At 40.6% G+C, this 21265-nt stretch overlaps 3 protein-coding genes across 4 annotated transcripts in view; all 3 read right to left on the reverse strand.

The window, feature by feature from the left end:
- The window catches only part of LOC115175443 (homeobox protein Hox-A3a-like), a 35870-nt gene extending 27861 nt beyond the window's left edge, over positions 1-8009 (reverse strand). The window contains exon 1 of the mRNA XM_029734671.1: positions 7447-8009. The gene's annotated coding sequence lies outside the window, so the exon portion shown is untranslated. The remainder of the gene's footprint in view (positions 1-7446) is intronic.
- hoxa5a (homeobox A5a) lies at positions 56-6196 on the reverse strand. Its single transcript, XM_029734680.1, has 2 exons — positions 1820-6196; positions 56-1155 (listed from the first exon to the last, which is right to left on the reverse strand). Exons 1-2 carry the CDS (start codon positions 2412-2414, stop codon positions 899-901), a joined length of 852 nt encoding a protein of 283 aa, XP_029590540.1. The 5' UTR covers positions 2415-6196; the 3' UTR covers positions 56-898.
- A 1225-nt stretch (positions 8010-9234) lies between the features above and the next one.
- Positions 9235-19523, reverse strand: LOC115175452 (homeobox protein Hox-A9). Of its 2 annotated transcripts, none has more exons than XM_029734685.1 (2): positions 18637-19523; positions 9235-10865 (listed from the first exon to the last, which is right to left on the reverse strand). In XM_029734685.1, exons 1-2 carry the CDS (start codon positions 19193-19195, stop codon positions 10474-10476), a joined length of 951 nt encoding a protein of 316 aa, XP_029590545.1. In that variant the 5' UTR covers positions 19196-19523; the 3' UTR covers positions 9235-10473. The 2 variants fall into 2 exon arrangements, with proteins under 2 accessions (XP_029590545.1, XP_029590546.1); XM_029734686.1 differs by lacking the exon at positions 9235-10865 and adding an exon at positions 17145-18288.
- Between the last annotated feature and the right edge of the window lie 1742 nt (positions 19524-21265).

The following is a 21265-nucleotide window of genomic DNA, read 5'->3' on the forward strand; positions in this document are numbered from 1 at the left end:
CGTTTTACCGTGAGGCACATGAAGAAGTAATATAAAGAATCGAAATAACAAATAATTAACAGTCTCTGTCGTTCCAGTAGAAAGTTTATTATAATCATCATCATCATCACTATAATATTATTTTCCATTTCCAGTCATTCTTTAAAAACATTTACAAAAAGCGTATAGCACGATGAAGCTATACCCTTAGGCAATGGGATCCACTATGGAACCCTTCACATCCAAAATAGAGGGGAACGTACAAGACAGAAACACACATTGTAAGAAGCTGCGCCAGGTGAACAGATGTACAGTAGCTCGTGTAAAAGAAGGATACAAAGGCACAGCTACACGCAATGGGTCAGACTGCGGTCCCGTTACGTGTTCACAAAGCACAACAACCGCGTAAGGGTTATAAGTCTGTCTACAATAAGAACAAGTTATCTAAGTTTGGTACAATACATTGAACAAATAAATACATACTTACATATAAAACAAAGGCTATACACAAAAGCAACACCATTTTTTATCAACTCATTAATTGTTCGAGTTTCTATATTGTTTTACAAGTGCAATAGGCTACACAACTTTTATTGGATAGTTAATGGACTTTTTTTGCGGTAACTTCGAGTTTCTTCTATTTTGAACAAGAAATAAGATAACAAACATGTATTTTCCATTGGTTTGTCCTCTAAGACAAACAATGTACAGAATGTTTATTTTTTTTCTCACACAAGCATTATCATGGTCAAAATAAATATAACTATAGAGGAAAGTGTTTTTGAAAAGGCCGGAGTATGGACAACTGCATGTTCACTGTCCCAAAACAGCCACCGGAAAGTCTTTCCCAATGTAAAAATGAATGGAAGTTCTCCCAAGCTTTGTATTATTTTATTAGAGCTCGTCGGGGAACCAAATATCAGGGACGGTGGTAGCCTACACCCCCTGCCGCTGCCATGCTCATGCTTTTCAGTTTGTTGTCCTTTTTCCACTTCATCCTTCTGTTCTGGAACCAGATTTTGATCTGGCGTTCTGATAGGCAGAGCGCGTGCGCTATCTCGATCCTCCGTCTGCGGGTCAGATACCGGTTGAAATGGAACTCTTTCTCGAGCTCCAGGGTCTGGTAGCGCGTGTATGCTGTCCTCGCCCTCTTCCCCTCTGGTCCAGTGAGACTGTCTGGTGGTAACACACAGGACGCAACAATGAGCCCATAATCAAAATAGCAACCTACACAAGAATGTTTACTAAGGTTTTATGCAGGTTTCCCTGGCAACAATGCAAGGACATTTATTTTTTTCTTGATCAATAATGTTTACTAACGTTTTATGCAATGATTATTATATGCTAGAAAATTTACTTTATTCTTACACTTCGATGCAACTCAGTCTACATAGACACACTATTCACCTTTCCCACACCATAAAATGTAGCGGAAGTGCCTTTTAATTCCCAAAAGTTTGTCTTATAAAAAGACCATAAACATTTAGAATAATACAAAATTATGGCAAAAGAAAATCCTATATTTAAACAAAATGTTCACCTCCTGCATTTTGGTAACATGAAAATGTTCTGTTTTCATGCCACGTTGAATTATTTTTCCAACGCTTTGGGTACAAATATGCAGGTGAACAGGTGGCGTAAATCTCGCCGTAACACCACTTACCCATTACTACTATCAAATACCGATTATTTCTCTCTTATAGAATGATTCGGTGAAATACTTTTTACCTTCAAAAATGGCAACAAGCACAGCTTAAAAGGGCTATAGGACGTAATCTCCACGTCAAGTACAAAACATAAACATAAACGTCTACCTAATCAACATATAAAGCTATTTTACCATGACTTATGTGCAGTTTCCTCATCCAGGGGTAGATCTGAGGCTGGGCACCGTCGGTGAAATGTTGGGAAGTTGTCTGCTCTCTTCCAGCGGGCTTCTCTTCCTCGAGGAGGGGGGAGGCTTTGGACACACACTCCTGGTTCAACAGCGTGCCTCCGTTCGAACTCGAGCTCGGGGTCGCGCAGGGGATAGTTATGGAGTTCTTTATGGCTCGGTGTTGAGGTTGAGACTCGCTGACCGGAGACGAGCTTGTGACAGAGGAGGAGCACGGGAGCGGATCAGGTGCAGGCGAGAGAGGCGCCGTCCCAGTGGCGCTCGCGGGCTGGGTGTACCTGGATGGCTCGACAGAAGACGTTGTTGCCGCCGACTGGTTCGGGGAGTAGCCCTGTGCCCGCTCGTTGGCCACAAAGTGCCCGTTACCGCGACCGACAGTGAGGTCCATCCCGTTGTAGCCATAACCGTGCCTACTGGAATGCATGGTCGTTGAGTCCCTGTATTGGTCGTTTGCTGAGCTGTGATCTCCATAATTATGTAACTGGAAGTCGGCGCCATTGGGATAGCGACCGCAGAATGAGTTTACAAAATAGGAGCTCATTGATTGACTATTCAAATACTGTTGTTTAGCAGGTATTTGTTGTTTTTATTTTTGGAGAAAATAGTAACGTGTGTGCTTGATTTGTGGCTCTTGATGCTTTTGCTTCTTCTATAGCACCCTTGTACAATTTATGATGAATTAGGGAAATGAGTAGAACGTGTACTTGATTCTCTCTTACGTAGGCACCCAAATATGGGTTACGGCTGAGAATCACGTGCTTTTGTTGACCAGTCGTAAATCCTGCTTGATGACCTCCAGAGGTAAACTCGTGCACAAGTAGGAAATCTGGGTGGGATGTTAGGGGCGCGCGCCTGGGAGTGCGCCTGGGCAGGGCGCTCGCGGGGCCCGGGTTGCGTCTCTTGGATTGTCCTTGCGCGCCATCCTCCGGACACAATCTGGCACTGCCTGCGACGGGCTTTGAGGCGTGGCCTCTGAACAGGGTCGTTCAGAGGTTAACGACCGTTGCGGCAAACGCATCGCTTTCCCAAACAATACAACAAGAAACGCACTGAATAGTGAATATGCAACCTCTCCACTGACACAGAGTACAGAAAGAAATTCAACATTAAACATTATCCTTATGGTTGGGAATAAAACACGTACAATAGGCCTACAAAACAACGCAACTAGCCAAAAATATCACAAACAATTGTCTAGCACCTTACATTTAGTTGAATATTTCGTTAAACCATGTTACAAAGCTTTGAATTTTAGTAATCAACCCTTGAAAAATCAATATTTGCATGACTATCCTCCTTAGTTCCGGCTACTGGTGTGAACAGCGTGATCAACCTGCTCTGAAAAACGAGGCACTTCAAATGAATTACTGTCTGGTTTTTAAATATGACAGAAAGTAAGCTACCGTACAATAGTATTATTAGACAATTATTTACCCCTCAATTGAAATTCCGTAAATACTTAACGTGAATAAAGGACGTTTTGATCAACAAATAATGCCTGAATTAAGTAAATGTGATGTTTAAATTGGTTCAATGTACGTGCGTAACATTTTGCTGTGGTTCCAAATGAATAGCCTAAGCTCTAGCAGACATTACAGCGAAACAATAATATCCATTTTATTGTCATGATATTTTTTTGTTGCCAATATGGATAACTTAAGTCAATTTAAGAACAGGAAAACGAGGAGCAGAATATCGTTCGAAAGGAATCTAAACACACGAAGTTTCTCGCATTCGATGAAGAATGAAAGAAAATCAAAGTAAGAGAAGAAGGGAATTTAGAATATATATTTTAAATAATGTCTGACAATAGGGGGAATAAACAGGATTTCTTGGTTTAGGAATTGTAGTGTATTTTACATGGACATATGCATGCCTAGCTGAAATGAAATGATTTCCCTTGGCCTCTCTCGGGATCTTCCCCACCTCCATACGTAATGTCCTCGGAGTGAGGACGCCAATGTACTGGGCTATAGGACTCTATTTCAACTCAGATAAGTCTTGTCAAGTTTTCAAAATAGAAAGATAAGGCACCGCATAATGACAATCTAAAATGAGGTTCGAAATATGATACGAAGAAATCAGTATAACAGCAGAAGTAATAAAACTGTAGGCTCAAAACAAGCAATGGCAATAACAAACATATGACTACATTATTTTAGCACAATTTGGTTTTAAATCATGTTAATCGGTGTTGACTTGCTGATTAGTTGTGTAACTTAGAGGTCACCTGTACCTAAAATAGAAGCAGCGATGGCTATAATACTAGCCTATTTCAACCGGACAAAAACGGTGTTTGCTTCCCAAAAAGCAATGTGTTAACGTTGAATCAACGTGTAAAAAGTCATCAACATGAGGGCATTTTCCACCCACCTTCTAACTTCAATCCAATGACGTGGTGAAACGTTATGTTGATTTCATGTTGAATTCACGTTATTTAACAACTCAACCACATGTAAATCAAAAGTAGACATTGAGCTGAAGTCTGTGACCAGTGGGTTGTTATGACATTAATGTGACTGCTATAGCTGGTGCAGGCAGAGCAACAGAGTTTTAAAAACATTTAGCCTTACAAAAGATACTGTTCATTCCGTCTACTTAGCAGAAAATAGTTCACTCCATTTGGATTACTGGACACTCAGGCACGCTCGCGACGGCCAGTTGCAACCAGTTTTACGGGAGTAGGCTCTGGTTATCCATAGTCCAGTGGACCTCTTGGTCCTATAGTCCCCAAAAGACGATAGCCCATATTTAGGCTACACAACGCCCCACGCTGGCACTAACAGCGTGATGGGTACGTCTGCGTGTCTGTCCGAAGGATGCAGACTCACAGAGGTAATATGGCCCCTTCAGGCACCGCAGGAGCCGAGGAACAATCTGCACTCAGGACCAGATGTGTAAAGCGGTGTATGAAGGAGCCCTCTATCCGAGCCCGGGTCTTGACTTTCAGGGATAGTTTGAGAGAGCGCGTTCAAACACGCTCCGGATGTCGGAAGGAGCGAGGATCGGTTCTGTGCTTTATAAAGGCCAGGAGGGTTTGTGATTGAGGTTTTACAGAGGTTGTTAGCGAGAGAGAGTCTAAGAGCTAACATCTGATTTATCAATGGCCAATAGAAACAAAGTTCACAAGAAATTATCCCACCCAGGGGACAAGGGGCAAACCAGGAAGTGAGGGAAAAAGTAAAAGTCTAGAAAAAACGACAAGACTAATGTCCGCATCTGGTAGAAGCGTCAGGATTCGGCAATCTGTGCGCGTGCTAGTGGCGAGGGGAGCGCATGCTTCCCAGACCGTAAAAGGCCAACTATTTGAAATTCAGATCCGAACCTTGATCGATGAGTGATTAAAATTTCACGACGCTTCAGTTTTATTTGCTCATAAATGTAATTAGCTACGTAGGCTGTATTACACGCGCAATAGCCTAAACTGTCCAATCTGCATGCATTTCAGATACCCTAGATGTTGTGTAGTGTAGGGTAGCCGCAGCAAGGCCATTTTCTAATGTCCACTCGACTGGTTGCATTACCACTGAACATATCGACGAGTGTATTCAATTGGAGACGCTAAGGTTAAATGGAACACTAAAACACACATTTAACGGGTAGGTGAACCGTAACGGATTCGCTTGTAATCGACGCAAACTCATGGAAGGAAACTAAGCAAACTGACACGGACACAGCAACCACACGCGCATTATTGTTTCTTGGTACTCATTTGTCATCAAGCCTTGGTGTTTTATCATTCTTTGGGCCATTTTTGTAGACTACACGTTAAAATGTTCTATTCTATTCTGTATAATTTTTTTAGCCGGGCAAAATAGGAAGGATTAACTTAAATTTCGTAAACGTCCAATACAAAAATGTCAAGCATATACAGTAATTCACAACAAACAATTCCAGCCATCAGCCCCTACATGACAGTGCCGATGCCATTCCTGAACAGCACAATATCACATCATTCTTATTTGTGTTGCTATAAAGTTTATCATTATTATAGGTATGCACAATATCACATCATTCTTATTTGTGTTGCTATAAAGTTTATCATTATTATAGGTATGCACAATATCACATCACTCTTATTTGTGTTGCTATAAAGTTTATCATTATTATAGGTATGCACAATATCACATCACTCTTATTTGTGTTGCTATAAAGTTTATCATTATTATAGGTATGCACAATATCGATATGAAGGGGTCATTGATGAGGCTATTCTTTCTGTGATGTGGTGCGGATGTTACCTCATTGGGATAGCAAACAGATGTGGGTAGCAAACAGGAGAGGAAGACAAGAACACTCGAGATTAAGCTAATATAAGATAGTATACATTATAAACGTTTTAATCATGTAGCAGACACTCTTACCCAGAGCGAATTAGAGTGCACACATTTTCGAACTTTTTTCTCCTGGACTCAGAAGTGAACGTAACACCGTAAACAAAAATCCGGGACACTCAAATTCGTATGATATGTTACATTTTGTATGGTATGTATTAATTAGTCATCCATTTCGTATGATATGTTACAAATTCAAAATCGTATGATTCGTTATGGCTAACTTTAGCTAGGGGGCTATCACTAAAGTTAACTAGGTGGCTAACATTAGCTAGGCTAGGTTAATAACTAACATGTTAAGTATTTGCAACGTAGTAAGTAGTTGCATAGTTGTCTGTGATGAGATTCGAACACGCAACCTTCGGGTTGCTAGACATTTGCCTTATACCCCACCTATCCACCCTCCTTTCATTTCTTGCTTCAAGTAACCTTCTGTGTTACGTAACCATACCAATCGAAACATCATCATACTCATGTGAGTGTCCCGGATTTTCTATTGCTATGTTTCTTCTAGTCTATAAAACGAGGCTGACATTTTCGTACTGGTCCCCTGTGGGAATCGAACCCACAACCCTGGCATTGCACGCGGTCCTATAGAGCATACAGTATATAGATTAACACAACTGCAACACGAGATACACGTTGATTGTGATTCGTGCAAGACAACGCAATGTACACCACTGTGTTGTGGCTGAACTGTGCTGGCACAACCATGTAGACTGAAAATGGCTACATGGGAACAAAGTCATGACCAAAAGAAGACCGCACTTCTCCCACAAGAGGGCGACAGAGAATAGCCTATTGGCTACAGTCCCAAAACCCAGCTGCCGACAGACCACCCAATTTAAATTGCAACAAATAAAGAAAACACAAATAGCGTACATGCATGCTAATAAGTTATTGATATTCTCATAATGAAAATGCATAGGTCAACACAAATATTCAATGACATAATTAGATAGGTCAAGCCCAGAGACCACAATCAACTACCATAACAATGATCATATATAATCATGCAAATTATGATCCTATCATTATTATCAAATCAAGTTATCGGAGAAAACCCATTTTAAAGAAGCCTAGAACACTCCAACCAATCTTCTGAAAGTCAAAACTTTAAAACTAAACAAGCATAGCAAGCAAAATTATGGTATTTGTTTTTACTTTTATGCTCACTCTATTTAATGAATGATTCCCAAATCATATAAAATCATAATCATGATAAGCAAGTATTCTTACCGTGTTCAGGTCTCATGGTGCGTGGGGATGTTACGAGAAGAGGACGGACAGGTGCAGTTGGCCGAAGGTAGACCGGGAAAGATCCCTTGTTGTGCCAGTTGTGTCCCTGGACGAATCCACGAGCTCCCGGGGTCAGGCGACGACGCGCTCCCACTCAATCCGTCCATTGTGCCAAAGCGTCACAAGAACGACGGTAATGAATCCAAACCGTCCGGTTCCAAGAAAGGGACACTGCTCCTTGCCACTGCATAATACAAAACTCAACTCAAAAGCGAAACAGCATTACCCATGACGAAAATACATAAACAATGACATTGAGGAGCAAAAGCTTTTACAGTACAGAAACGGTTGTGTGGCAGACACAGGCTGTTAAATGAGACACGTTCTCTTCTGGAAAATGATATATAAAAAAGTTAATGTTCACCGCTCCATGCCATGTGACCAGTGTGGACCAATGGGAAAGGAGGAGCCTCTTAAAGCTGTATTGCTATTTTCATAAACAACAACAGATTTATGACCTAGTGAGAGAGGGAGAGCAAGGGGAGAGAGGGGGAGAGAGGGGGAGAGAGGGGGAGAGTAAGGGGAGAGAGGGGGAGAGAGTGGGAGAGCAAGGGGAGAGAGGGGGAGAGAGGGGGAGAGAGGGAGAGAGCAAGGGGAGAGAGGGGGAGAGCAAGGGGAGAGAGGGGGAGAGAGGGGGGAGAGAGGGGGAGAGCAAGGGGAGAGAGGGGGAGAGAAGGGGAGAGCAAGGGGAGAGAGGGGGAGAGAGGGGGAGAGCAAGGGGAGAGAGGGGGAGAGCAAGGGGAGAGCAAGGGGAGAGAGGGGGAGAGCAAGGGGAGAGAGGGGGAGAGAGGGGGAGAGCAAGGGGAGAGAGGGGGAGAGAGGGGGAAAGCGGGTGGGGAGATGGAGAGAGAGAGGAAGAGGCAGGTCAGAGCTAGACGCCATCTTACCGGAAAGAGGGGGAATACACAGTTAAACATTCAACATTCATTTCCCCTACACAGTAGGCTACACATACACAGCCTGTCCAGTCTCATGTCCTCATAGTGAGCATACTTTTGCCCATTGTTTCCCAATCTCAGTCGGAGGACCCCAAGCGGCGCTGATTTTGTTTTTTTGCGCTCACAGCTGATTCAAATAATCAAGTCATTATTAAGCTTTGATTATTTGAATCAACTGTGTAGTGCTGGAGCAAAAAAACAAAACATGCACCTCTTGGGGTCCTCAGGACCGAGTTTTGGAAACACTGCTTTAGCCTCTTTATTAAAGGAGAAGTTCACTATTTTACAACTTGATGTTAGATGGTTCCTCACCCTGAAAGTAGTCTATGGGCAAAGAGAAACTGTAATCCATGGTTCAATTTTCTTTGAACAGCCACTACAAAATTCAGCTAACCTTAGCCACCACAAGCAAAAAGTCTATGGAAGTGATAGGAGCATGCGAGCATGTTAAAAAAAAGAAGGTCAAAATCACCTGAAATCAATTCAAATCAATTCCATAATTTAGTTTGATGTTAATTAAAGGTGCTTTGGCTATTTAAAAAAAACATGCTCACATGCCCCTGTCACTTCCAATGATTGTTAGCTTGTGGTGTGTGTAGCGAGCTGTTTACAGGAAACTGAACCATTGATTACAGTTTCTATTTTCAGGGTGAGGAACCATCTCAAATGAAGTTGTAAAATACTGGACTACTTCTTTAAACACGTGTTATGGGTTTCATCAGCTCTTTTCACTTTTCCTGCTGAATGAGCCAGATAGGCAGTGTGTTATGTAATAGCACCATTTGTAGGCTTAGTGTTGTCAATATTTATTGTCATATAAAAAGAAATGTAGAACTAAATGAACATGAAGTATTTTCATCCATGCATAATTTAAGCTAATACCATCTATTTTGGCATGTTGACTATACGTGCTTTCTTAACATTTTGTCTAAAGTTCTTAGAAATGTATGGTTGGCTTACAGGAAATTCGTTACGAAGCTATTTTCAAAACTGAAGGCTTTTGTTTTTATTGGATTAATATTGTGTCTTGCATAATGTCAAAATACGAATACCTCCGAGTCAAAACAGATGTGGATGGAGCATATAGGTTATTTCTGAACATTGGAGCAGTTCTCTTGTATTCATTTCAGGAGTTAAAACAAAACACACTATTTCCCTAATTTACAAATAGCCTACAAACACATGCAAGCAGACACACTCACGTCCACCAAAAATGGGATTGACGTATAGAGGATGCAAAAATACACTAACAACACGACGTCACAGTGTATACAAAGACATCAATTTCACACATATACAAGAAGTTATACAGTATTGCAATTCAGTGATACAGTAGTAGCCGAATAGGTCTGTAGTCTCTGAGGTAGGGTATTGGAATCATGCGAATATGTATTACAATCTCTACATGGCCCCAAAAGATACATTCTCACAAATTTAACATATAGGAATATGCCAAACCATAAAAGCTACAGCAGTGCAATATAACGAGAATAAGGGACAGTAAAACGTTAAAGCCGTATTCGCCAGTTGATTCAACAACGGCACTTTTACGCAACATTTGCATTTATTTCCATTTCAAATAGAAACAAATAGAATGCGAAAACGGTCCCTTTGTCTAAGTCAATTGAAATTGCAGGTAGGCTAAACTGTCGCATTAGGTAGTTCTCTGTTCAGGAATGTTATTTCAGTAGTAAACTATCTAATAGTTCCCAAACAATAATATTTATTATTAAATAACATTTACAGTAGGCCTTTTCTACATTCAAAGATCAAATTGAGTTTTCATAAGAATACTATAGTGTAAATAGGTAGTATCCGTTCCTTTTCATGTACATATAGACGTATGCCTTTTGTTGCTAGAGACAGTGTTAGCTTGTATACAGTACAATAAATAAGTGCTTCTCAAATTCAGCCCTGCAAGTCGTTTCACCAATTATTACTAATTTCTAAATTGATAAACAAACATGATGAACAGAGTGTGTCGATTCTATGAGAGTATACATCTTTAACATTTGACAAATACAAACATTTATGGCGTGTTTCTTTCATTAATAGGCTCTACGTCGCCATCTCCTTCTCTTGCAGGGGTTTCTGACGCCACACCCGCAGACGGGGAGTCTCCTTGCTCTGCCTCCTGGGCATTGGACTGTCCGTTGGTTACCGGATTACCATCACCATCCTTGTTTACGTTCTCTGAGTTGGCACTGAGGTTTGAGCTCGAAGACTCGTCCTTGTGATCTTTCTTCCACTTCATCCTCCGGTTCTGGAACCAGATTTTGATCTGGCGTTCGGTCAGGCATAGCACGTGCGCTATCTCCACGCGCCTCCGGCGGTTCAGGTACCGGTTAAAGTGGAATTCTTTCTCCAGCTCCAGTGTCTGGTACCGGGAGTACGTCTGACGTCCACGCTTTCTGTTTGGATCTGAAAGAGAGAATGGTTTTAATCGATGTACAGATGCAGGATCTAAATTTGATCACTCTTGTTGTTGAGAATTGTCCTACGCAGCAGGAAATTGAAACTTCTAGGGTATTTGAGATTTTAAAAGGCTTCTAAAGTTGGTCATTTCCACTTTAAAAAGCCAGGTTTGATTTGCCCTAACGAAAAATGTATAAAGCCCTACAAGAAATGTCCATTTACTATAATCCACATAATAATTCACATTTCCTGTTGCTGCAGGAATATTTTCCTGCTGTTGGAAACTGGCTCAAATTAAGATCCTGCATTTGTACATAGCATTTTCCCACTAGGCCCACGAATAAAAAATACTGCAAATTGCTCTAAAACCATGTTCTTCACAAGCATGCCATATGTAATAACTCCGATAATAACTTGATACTGATAATGACAATTATGTGATCTTGGATTGTTTTATTTTTTTCTATAGAAAATAATGAAATAAAAAAAACGTGCCACAGTCTGTCATTCTGTGCCATTTTTGCTAAGATTTCTTTCTCAAAATGTTTTCAGTGCTGTTTTGGCTCAGACTTCCTTCCGTTACAAATATTCCAGCAGGGATTATAGCCTGTAGCCTATTGCTAATGCACTGCATGCCTCTCCAATTAGAAGCATGTGTTAGTCCACCGTTAGTAGGTCATACCCACAGCCCATAAGCAATTACTACTGCTATTTCATTGGTCTTTATTAGACACCGTCCTGCCTACCAGTTCCGTACTAATCAGACACTACTATCAATACCACTGCTCCAACTAGTCTAGTGATATTGTTTGCAGCCACCACTATAGTTTAGTTATGTCCCTGTGTACAAATAGGTTTCTGAAACTGATTTTGTCAATCACAACTGCCATTCTGAGCCCAATCAAAAGGGCGAACTGCAGAGCAATGATTTACACTACAACTTATAGCCTGGTATTTTACTGCCACAAAGGGTAGAAGAGCAACAACAATAAAAACAGCGCCAATGTCCCTGCGCGATGAACACTACAGAAGCGGAGGGATAATTAATTTATGGTCACAGAACTAATAAATGAAACATTTTTCTGATTATTTCCATGCAATACCAATGGCTTCACGGAATTACGTGCACCATTAATTAAGACAACAGTAAGTTGTCCATGTAAGATCATACCTGATGTTCTCATCCAGGGGTACATCCGGTAATGTTTGTCCTCTGGCGAGGTGAGTGGACCCGGCACCGGCTGGATGCAGCTGTCCCCGAACAGACGGCTCTGGTCGAAAGAGCTGCAGTGCAGACTGTGCACGTCCGGCCCCTGGTCATAAGCAGGAGTAAACATCGGGGGACTCTGGTAAATAGCATTGTTGACGTTGTAAAGTCCGGACAAGGACGTTGGGAAGGCAGAGGCTGCGGCACTGTGAACAGATGCGGGTCCTTCTCCACTGGGTCGAAGAGCGCACGAACCCCGGTCGGTGTTTGGGAAGAAAGAACCGGTCGCCGTATATTTGCTAAAAAGACCATCCACATAAAAAGAGCTCATATTTTTTCCTTGTGATTTGTTGGGCCAGAATCTTCAGTGTCGTTTTTACGAGGTAGTGTGATAAATGACAGCAATACACCCTAGATTTACACCAAACCACGTGATCCAGCCCTGTGACCGCTGTAGCCAATCTCCAGCAGGGCCAGAAATATACTTATGGCGCACAGACTGCAGGGTAGGATTAACACACACGGACACACACCCTCTCATAAACACTGTGGGAACATATGAAATGACACAAAATACAATGTCATTGGTTCAAAATACAACGGCTGTCCTGTTGCAATTATATTTTACTTTTCATAATACAGCAATACACCCTCATAACAGCTGTCATTTATACACAAGTAAGAATATAAAACCGCATTGTGTATTTCTTTAAAAGCTTTTCTTAAATTCCTTCAATTAGCTGCATGTCTCCTTGCTAAAACGGAACTACATGTGATAGTCTACAACAAACATCAAAACATTATGATTATAGTATACAAAGGGCAGAGCACTACATTTCTACAGAGTTCATTTTTTTATACATTCAACATATAGTCTGAATATAGGTGGACTACATTTGATTGCTTGTCATAATCAACTTTACAACAGTTTATTTTATATTACTGTGATTAAAATAATACCATTTACAAATGTAACCACTATCAATTGTATCCTATTTGAGCTGTATCCTATTTGAGTTGTATCCTATTTGAGCTGTATCCTATTTGAGCTGTATCCTATTTGAGCTGTATCCTATTTGAGTTGTATCCTATTTGAGCTGTATCCTATTTGAGCTGTATCCTATTTGAGCTGTATCCTATTTGAGCTGTATCCTATTTGAGTTGTATCCTATTTGAGCTGTATCCTATTTGAGTTGTATCCTATTTGAGCTGTATCCTATTTGAGCTGTATCCTATTTGAGCTGTATCCTATTTGAGTTGTATCCTATTTGAGTTACTGTTGTTGTGTAACTCGTTGTTTCCAAAAAGATATTATAAACTGGGTGGTTCGAGCCCTTAATGCTGATTGGCTGAAAGACCATTGCTTTGTACTGCTCTATTTATGTTGGTAGACAGTTTATAATAGCAATAAGGCGCCTCGGGGGTTTGTGGTATATGGCCAGTATAACACGGCTAATGGTTGTATCCAGGCACTCTGCGTTGCGTCGTAGTTAAGAACAGCCCTTAGCCGTGGTATATTGGCCACATACCTCCTCGGGCCTTATTACTTAAATATAAAATGAATTGTTGTAATGAGTACAAGAAGCAAGTGTTATTGAAATATTTGAGAAAATTATTTTGAGTGGTAACCCAATGCTAGATGAAGCAAGTGATTCATTAAAAACATAAAAGTTAGGTAAGCAAATTAAGTAAGTCAATTTGAATACTCAAAATAAGTCACATTATTTGTAGGCCTACATTTAGACCTCTACTACGTTTGTGTTATCTAGCTTTCTTGGCGGTAGGCCTGTTTGGAAATAAAAAAATTGAATGAATTGATTATGTTTTATCTGCAATAGGCTATGGCCTAATTTGGTCAAGTTTATGTATATTCTTTCGTATTCCACAATTTTATCTGGAAATAAACACAGGAGGGATCAACAAAAAAATGCAATTCTGTGTGTAGAGTTATTGATCATATAAACACTTAGGCTAAATCTAAGTATCACCAAACATACTCTAAAACGCAAAGCCTATGACATTTTACAATATGCCATATAATAATATTCTTAAATGGATTAAACGAAAGCAAATTGAACGCAAATCAGACCAAAAAGACACTTGTGTTGGACCATATTGCAAATGTTGAATATGAATTATACTTCAGAAAAATGGGGAAAATAGTTTTCCACTGACTTTACAAAAAGTAATTGCACCTTGTACTATGAATCATATGTTGATATTGCATGATAATTCTGTTTATTAAACACTACTTATGTTAAGTTTTCCTATAGGCCTAACCTAAAGATAAAAAAGAAATGCATTCTAACTATAATAATTAGGCCTACTAAAAGCCTGTTTTCTTTGAAAACACGCAACGTTATTTGCCCAGTAAAATGTACCCAAATATCTTGATTATCAATTCATTTGACATGTAGAAAGTTTTAGGTTTCTCAGTGTAGAAAATGTAAAGATACCCATCTACAACATGTTGTGTATAACTAGACTAAGGACTACTATTTCGTCTATTTTTATAAATCTTTATATTATTAAATACTGCCCTGAATGTGCTTACGACCACAATAGCTAATAATATTGGGGCGGCAGGTAGCCTAGTGGTTAGAGCGTTGGACTAGTAACTGGTTGCAAGATCGAATCCCTGAGCTGACAAGTTAAAAATCTGTCGTTCTGCCCCTGAATAAGGCAGTTAACGCACTGTTCCTAGGCTGTCATTGAAAATAAGAATTTGTTCTTAACTGACTTGCCTAGTTAAATAAAGTAAAATAATCTGCATAAGAACAATTAGAATTACAATGTTATAGAACCCAAATTATGCAGGAAAAGGATGCACCAACATACTAGGCCTAAACATGTCTAAACGTTGTATTCCTGGTGAGCGCACTGTATTCGTAAACATTCCTTAACGTGGTATTAGACTTGCATTGTAAACCCGTAGGCAGGGTGTGAAATCACTTTGTTGCACTCTTAAACTGTTATGTTCCTGCGAGAGTAAACACAAAGGGAAAGCGTTCAAAAGAGGCCATTCTGAGGCTTGTTATGGAACATCAGCGCCATCCTCTGGTCACTACACAAAGTTGCAGGGTGGAAAAGGTGCAATGCGCACAGAACTGCAATCACAGCCACCCCCTTAGTGGCCAAATAGAAAAAAATCCCATAAAGGAATGTGATTAATGTAGGAACTGTGGCATTCACTGCGCGCGGTACTATTTCCACACGGAATGCAGATTTAGAGGTCCAATGATTAGCATCGAGAATAGTATATCTAAAATGTCCATGTTGGCCTCATATACACTGAGACTAGGTCTTGCCTCATATAATGCTGTTGCTTTATTGCCCTTCCTGTCCCTCCAGCACGTGAACAGAACACTAGCTACCGCCAGAGAAACCGAGCGAGAACGTTTCCCAGGCCAGGTAGAAACAAAGGGGCGCTCGAGATGACCATGAGTCCCGCGAGCAACAGTCGGGGAGACGCCAATAAAGCTGATCATTTCCGCTAGGCCTTTTGTCCATGCTGCAGTCCCACAGAAAGACAGAAAACAAATGGGTGCCGAGTTCTGAAAACGGCCTAATTGTGTCTGGACGGCCATAAAGCCATTAAAAGTGGAATGCCAGACAGTATAGCAGACCAGGCGTTTTATTGCTCTTTCTCTGGCCCAGCCTTTGATGTTTGGGGTCCATCTGCGTCCTCGAGGCCGAGCGCGTCACAACACCACTATATGGCTCCATACAACTACTACAGGCCTGTGTGTGTTCAAATATATGTGCATGCATTATCTGAATGATGTTGTCTGATAAAAGAAGTGTGGTTCTGGGATTCTGTAATTCTGTAGTTTTGCCCAGGTCCAGTTGTAGCCTATTCCACATGTCTCTATAATTTCAACTGTTATTATTATTTGGTACACCGCAGATTTAAGAGATTTAAGATCTCCTGCAGGCCTTTAGGCCAGGGGCTTGTGGAAGCAGGTCCACCTCAACCACTCATTCCAACTACAAGTTCAGATCAAATAGATTGTAATTTGATTACCACAGCTAAATTCAATATAGTACAGTCCCTCGTTGAACGCTCAATACCTTTGTCCTCTCTCCCCTGCACATGTTGCAGGTTTTAAAACATGGCGGCCAGGACGTGTCCAGAAGCACGGGGTCTAAACTGAGCGGTGGTGTCATATCATAGCTGAAGAACACATATCCTACAGGCCCCAGCTGTCGAAGATTTCGACATGTTTCTTGTGTTGTATCCTCTCGCCTTGCAGCGCTTTGCACCCCATAAACGGCTATAGCGGTAATTATATTTTATGGCTGTATACAACTAACAATGTCCTCTGCCAAGGCGCGCGGAACACAGCAGAGCTGCAAGCACGGAGCGACGCTCGGGGCTTGTCTGTTTACCCTGATACAGAGACATCAGGCAGAGCCCCCCCCCCACACACACACCCACACATACACACACACACACACACACACACACACACACACACACACACACACACACACACACACACACACACACACACACACACACACACACACACACACACACACACACACACACTCACACACACACACACACACACTCACACACACACACACACACACACACACACACACTCACACACACACACACACACACACACACTCACACTCACACACACACACACACACACACACACACAAATACAGTGTGTGTGCGCGTGTGTTTTGCGCGCGGGGTTGAAGAAAGAATGCCAAGTGCGCGTTGACATTATTTGATAAGCCATTGACATTTCAAAGTCAAAGACTCGAATTTCCTCACGGAAAATGAAATAAATGGTCGCCTGTCATTACTACCTGCTTTACATTACTCCATGAATACTTTACATTACTCCATGAATACTTTTCTATTAGAGTATTATTACAATATTTTGTTGGAGAGAAAATATAAGTGCAAACGAATGTGAGTGTAGGCATATCGGCTACACAAGACATTTGGTAGGATGCAATACATTTGAATGTCAATATATTTATGAATTTGATCATTTATTGAATTAATTCTTAGATTACAGTGAAATGTAAAAGCACAACAAATGATAAGAATTCAATGTGGCTGCATTCGCAGATATAATTTGTTTTATTCAATAAATAAAGTACAAATGACATTTGAGAACCAAACGTCGGAACGTCTCCAGACCACGAGGTATTCATTACGTAGCCTACAGTGTTTTTAAAATGTCCTCTCTCTCTCTTTCTAACCAATATGTCCTCTAAAATGTTACTCCCTGAAATTCAGACATAGTTTCCTATACAAGCGTTATGTTTCTTCACAACGGAGTCAGGTAAAAATGAAATAGGCTCTTGCAATTATAGGTCTTGCAATTATAGGTAGTTGAGAGACGTCTAGGTAGTCAACACAAAATAATTGTTATGTACCTTCTATTAATATTATCAATAGGCTTATAAGCATTTTAAAAAGGCTTTTGATACTCATGCACCCACTTCAAAATGCTACCATGACGTTAGCAGCCAGACGTTAGCCTATCACTCCAACGTTAGATCATGAATAAACGTTACCAGTAATTGAAATAATGACAACAACAAAAAAAAACGTAATCACATTTAAAACTAAATTCAGTTGAACCGGAAATACACATCTACAAACCAGAGAACACACACATAGCTACAAACATCCATACACAAACGAGCACAGAGAACAGGCCTACTAATACTCGTCTTACACAATGACACTTGCAGCCGAGGCCTTCATTAATTAACATCCTAATAACAATAACAACAAATGATGCGCACTGTTATTAAATTGTGCGATATAAAGGAAGTTGCATCAAACCGACGAGTAGAGCCGGACATGCTTTTTACAAGACACATAACAGCTTCTGTTTGGAATAAAACAATAAGACAACGACTTCTAAAAAATACTGTCTTTTCACAGATATCCCTTATTTGGGATATTTGCTTACGTTCTCGTTCAATGAATCATAGGTACCTATAAATCATGTTTTGGTCCACAATCTTTATTAAATTTCTTCATCTTCATTCTGCGGTTCTGAAACCAGATTTTGACCTGTCTCTCGGTAAGGTTGAGCTGCCTCGCGACCTCGAACCTACGGTCCCGCGTGAGGTACGTGTTAAAGAGGAACTCTTTCTCCAGCTCAAGGATCTGGTGCTTGGAGTATGGACAGCGCTTTTTTCTCGTGGCGCTTGCGTGGAGCCAGTTAGATACCGGGTTATCTGGAGAGAGGGGGTGCGAGACGAGAGTGGTGTGAGCCCGGTGCTGCTGGCCCAAATGTAATAAAAACACATGACCCACAAGGGACGAGGCTGATAACAAAAGCTCTGGAAATCAATTCTGGATATAAAAATCTAAATGCAATCCAAAGTAGCAATGCACTCCTATACCTGACTGTCGCTGCTGTTTAAAATCTGAAACCCATAGTATCAGAACATGGAAACGGGTGAGAGAAAGCTAGCCTATTATCAAACACGCGCCCCCTCTGCTACTCACACATGTCTACCTGCATCCCCGCAGCTTTACAGAACATAACACTACCAAATGTCAAAGGATGAAGCAGCACTTACTTGGATCGAGGGCCGGTTTCTCCTCTATCTCCCCGTTCAGGTTTGCGGTCTGGCCAGGTAGTGTGTTCTTGTCCACCGGGGACGCCGTCGCAACTGTCCCGTTGGTGAAGTCGGACAGGAGCAGTGCGGTGTGGGATCCAGGCAGCGCGCTGTCCACTCGTGCGCCCAGGCTCTCCGGTTTGATCCCGTAATGATGACTCGTCGGTAATCCGGTCAAAGGCAAGGACCCTGAAATGGGCTCAAGCAGCCAGGACTGCATGTAGCGACCCTCCACGTCGCCTGAAGCCGGGCCTTGGTGATGCCCATACGGGTGGTGGTACACGGATGACACGGCACCTGGAAACTGGGTCGATACATGGCCCCAGGACGGGCTGAAGACCGGAGCTTTCGTCGGGAAGGTGCAGGCTCCAAACTCGGTGTGATCGGTGAGCGAGGTAAGTTGCCTTGCATGCTGGAGCCCCCCCGGACCGGAGGTGTATCTGGGCGCGGACAGCTCCTCGCTCTCGGGCAAGATGAGGGAGTCGACGTAGTAGCTAGTCAACGTTCCAGATGTCGACATGGCAAAAGAGACTTTCACATGTACCCACACATACACAGATACATACAAAAACAAGCGTGCCACACACACCACACACACATACACACGCACTAACCCGACTTTCAACAAAATAACAATCTGAAGAAATCAAGTATAGCAACTTGGCACCACAAAGATCTACAGTCGACTAATAGTTGGGTAGCAGGACTGCCATTCGATTGGGTGACGAGCGCACGTGATCATAAAGGCTGAACAATAAAGTATAAATCAATCCCTTTGGCTATTAAATGCTCGCGGGTCTCTGTCTTAAAACGTAACAATGTCTAGGTTTAAAAGCAAATTCTAATTATTTTATACAATTACTGCTGATATAAATGTAGGGCTATGGAAAGGGAGAGTAGGCTAAACTGAAATACCATTGGAAGTATTTGTCCATTTAGCATAGGTCAGTTAAGTCCAATAAATAATTATCCCAAAACACGCATTTAACGAGTATATTTACACATATGTTATAGGGTAATAAGCATTACCAATGATACTCACAACAAAACATACAGGGGCTGAACATAACCAGGATGGCGCCGCCATATTGGGGCTTATTAACGAAACCAAATAAACTGCATTCTTTCTACGGCGCCAAGGAACGTAAATTATTCAGATATTCTTTCTTACAACTAATGCTCTGGGTAGCTTTCCATCGTAGTATGTGACCTCTTTCATCTTCTGTCAAAATGTTCAAACCGTTCATATTTTCATTGTCAGGAAATGTTCCAAAATGAAAAAGCTTTTACACACACACCCCATTAAACATAAGCTTTCAAAGGTGTGCTATATCATGCTATTTTGTGAAGCCTTAGTTTGGTATTATACAGTAATACCCTAATATAATATAAGATTAAAGCCTAATAGAACCACAAGCCTGCTGAGAATAATAATATATGACTAGTTTCATGTGTTATTTCATTAACATCCTATGACATTGTTATTATATTGCCTATTTGGAAAAAATATAATTTCTCAGTAAAAGTAATATTATTTTCAGCAGCAAAATATGGAAAAATGTAAATTCATATAGTTATTTTTTATAGAAAACAAATGTCTATATAGGATAGAAATGTGTGTTGGCATAGTAGTAGATCTACCCGGTTAAGTTCATGTATTTACTGCTGCCTTAAAAAATACAAAAAATGTAAAGAATCATTTTACTGTTCTAGTCTAATATTGTATTCTATATCCATGAATATCCAGGATAGCCTATATTCTGGATATTAAACAAAACCGATTAATTAAACAACAATGTTCTATTACAGAAAATATATTCATTCAATCAATAACCTACATGGAAATAGGCCTAATTGTGGCATATTTAAACAATTAAGATTCAACAAAATAAGCGACAATTATGGATATTCGTCATAGAAAATAGTATGCACATAGTAGTGCACGTCGACCTATAGACTAGCTGGCTTCTTTTTCAAATACAAATACTTTACCACTATTACTAAGAATTAGCCTACACATATTGTTTACATCCAACTATTACTAGGATATATATTAGGCTATTAGGAGGCCACTATCATAATTAAGACCCTGTGTTTTGGTTTACCTGGATTTTAACCTTTATTGAAAATATATATATTATCAACCTTTAACCTTTTATTTTTATGTCAGATGGTCCAGAATCATCCTCAGACAATTGCTTTTATTTTGGTTCTAATTCTCATTTCTGGAAAAGGCTTCAAATAAATGTTAAAATCCAGGTAATTTGACATGATCAACCAAAACACAGGCCCCTAACCATAATTACCATTAGCACTATTACAAATAGGCTACCAGCAAAACAGTGGCAATTATGGAAGCCACTATGGCTAAAGAAAAAAAGAACACACTATTAAATAGAAAATAATACGCTAACAAATACAGCATAATGTACAGAAGCCGTTGAGTTTAGGAGTTTTCCTCATAAAAGTGTGAGATACCTCGTGAGAAAAACATGCAATTAATAGATAATTTAATAGATAGTAGGGGTTGTTTATTCCATCATTCAGACACATAGATCACGTTCTAATCAAATTTGAAAGCAGAAATAAA

Source organism: Salmo trutta, chromosome 36 (assembly GCF_901001165.1).
Source record: "Salmo trutta chromosome 36, fSalTru1.1, whole genome shotgun sequence".
NCBI classification, from domain to species: Eukaryota; Metazoa; Chordata; class Actinopteri; order Salmoniformes; family Salmonidae; genus Salmo; species Salmo trutta.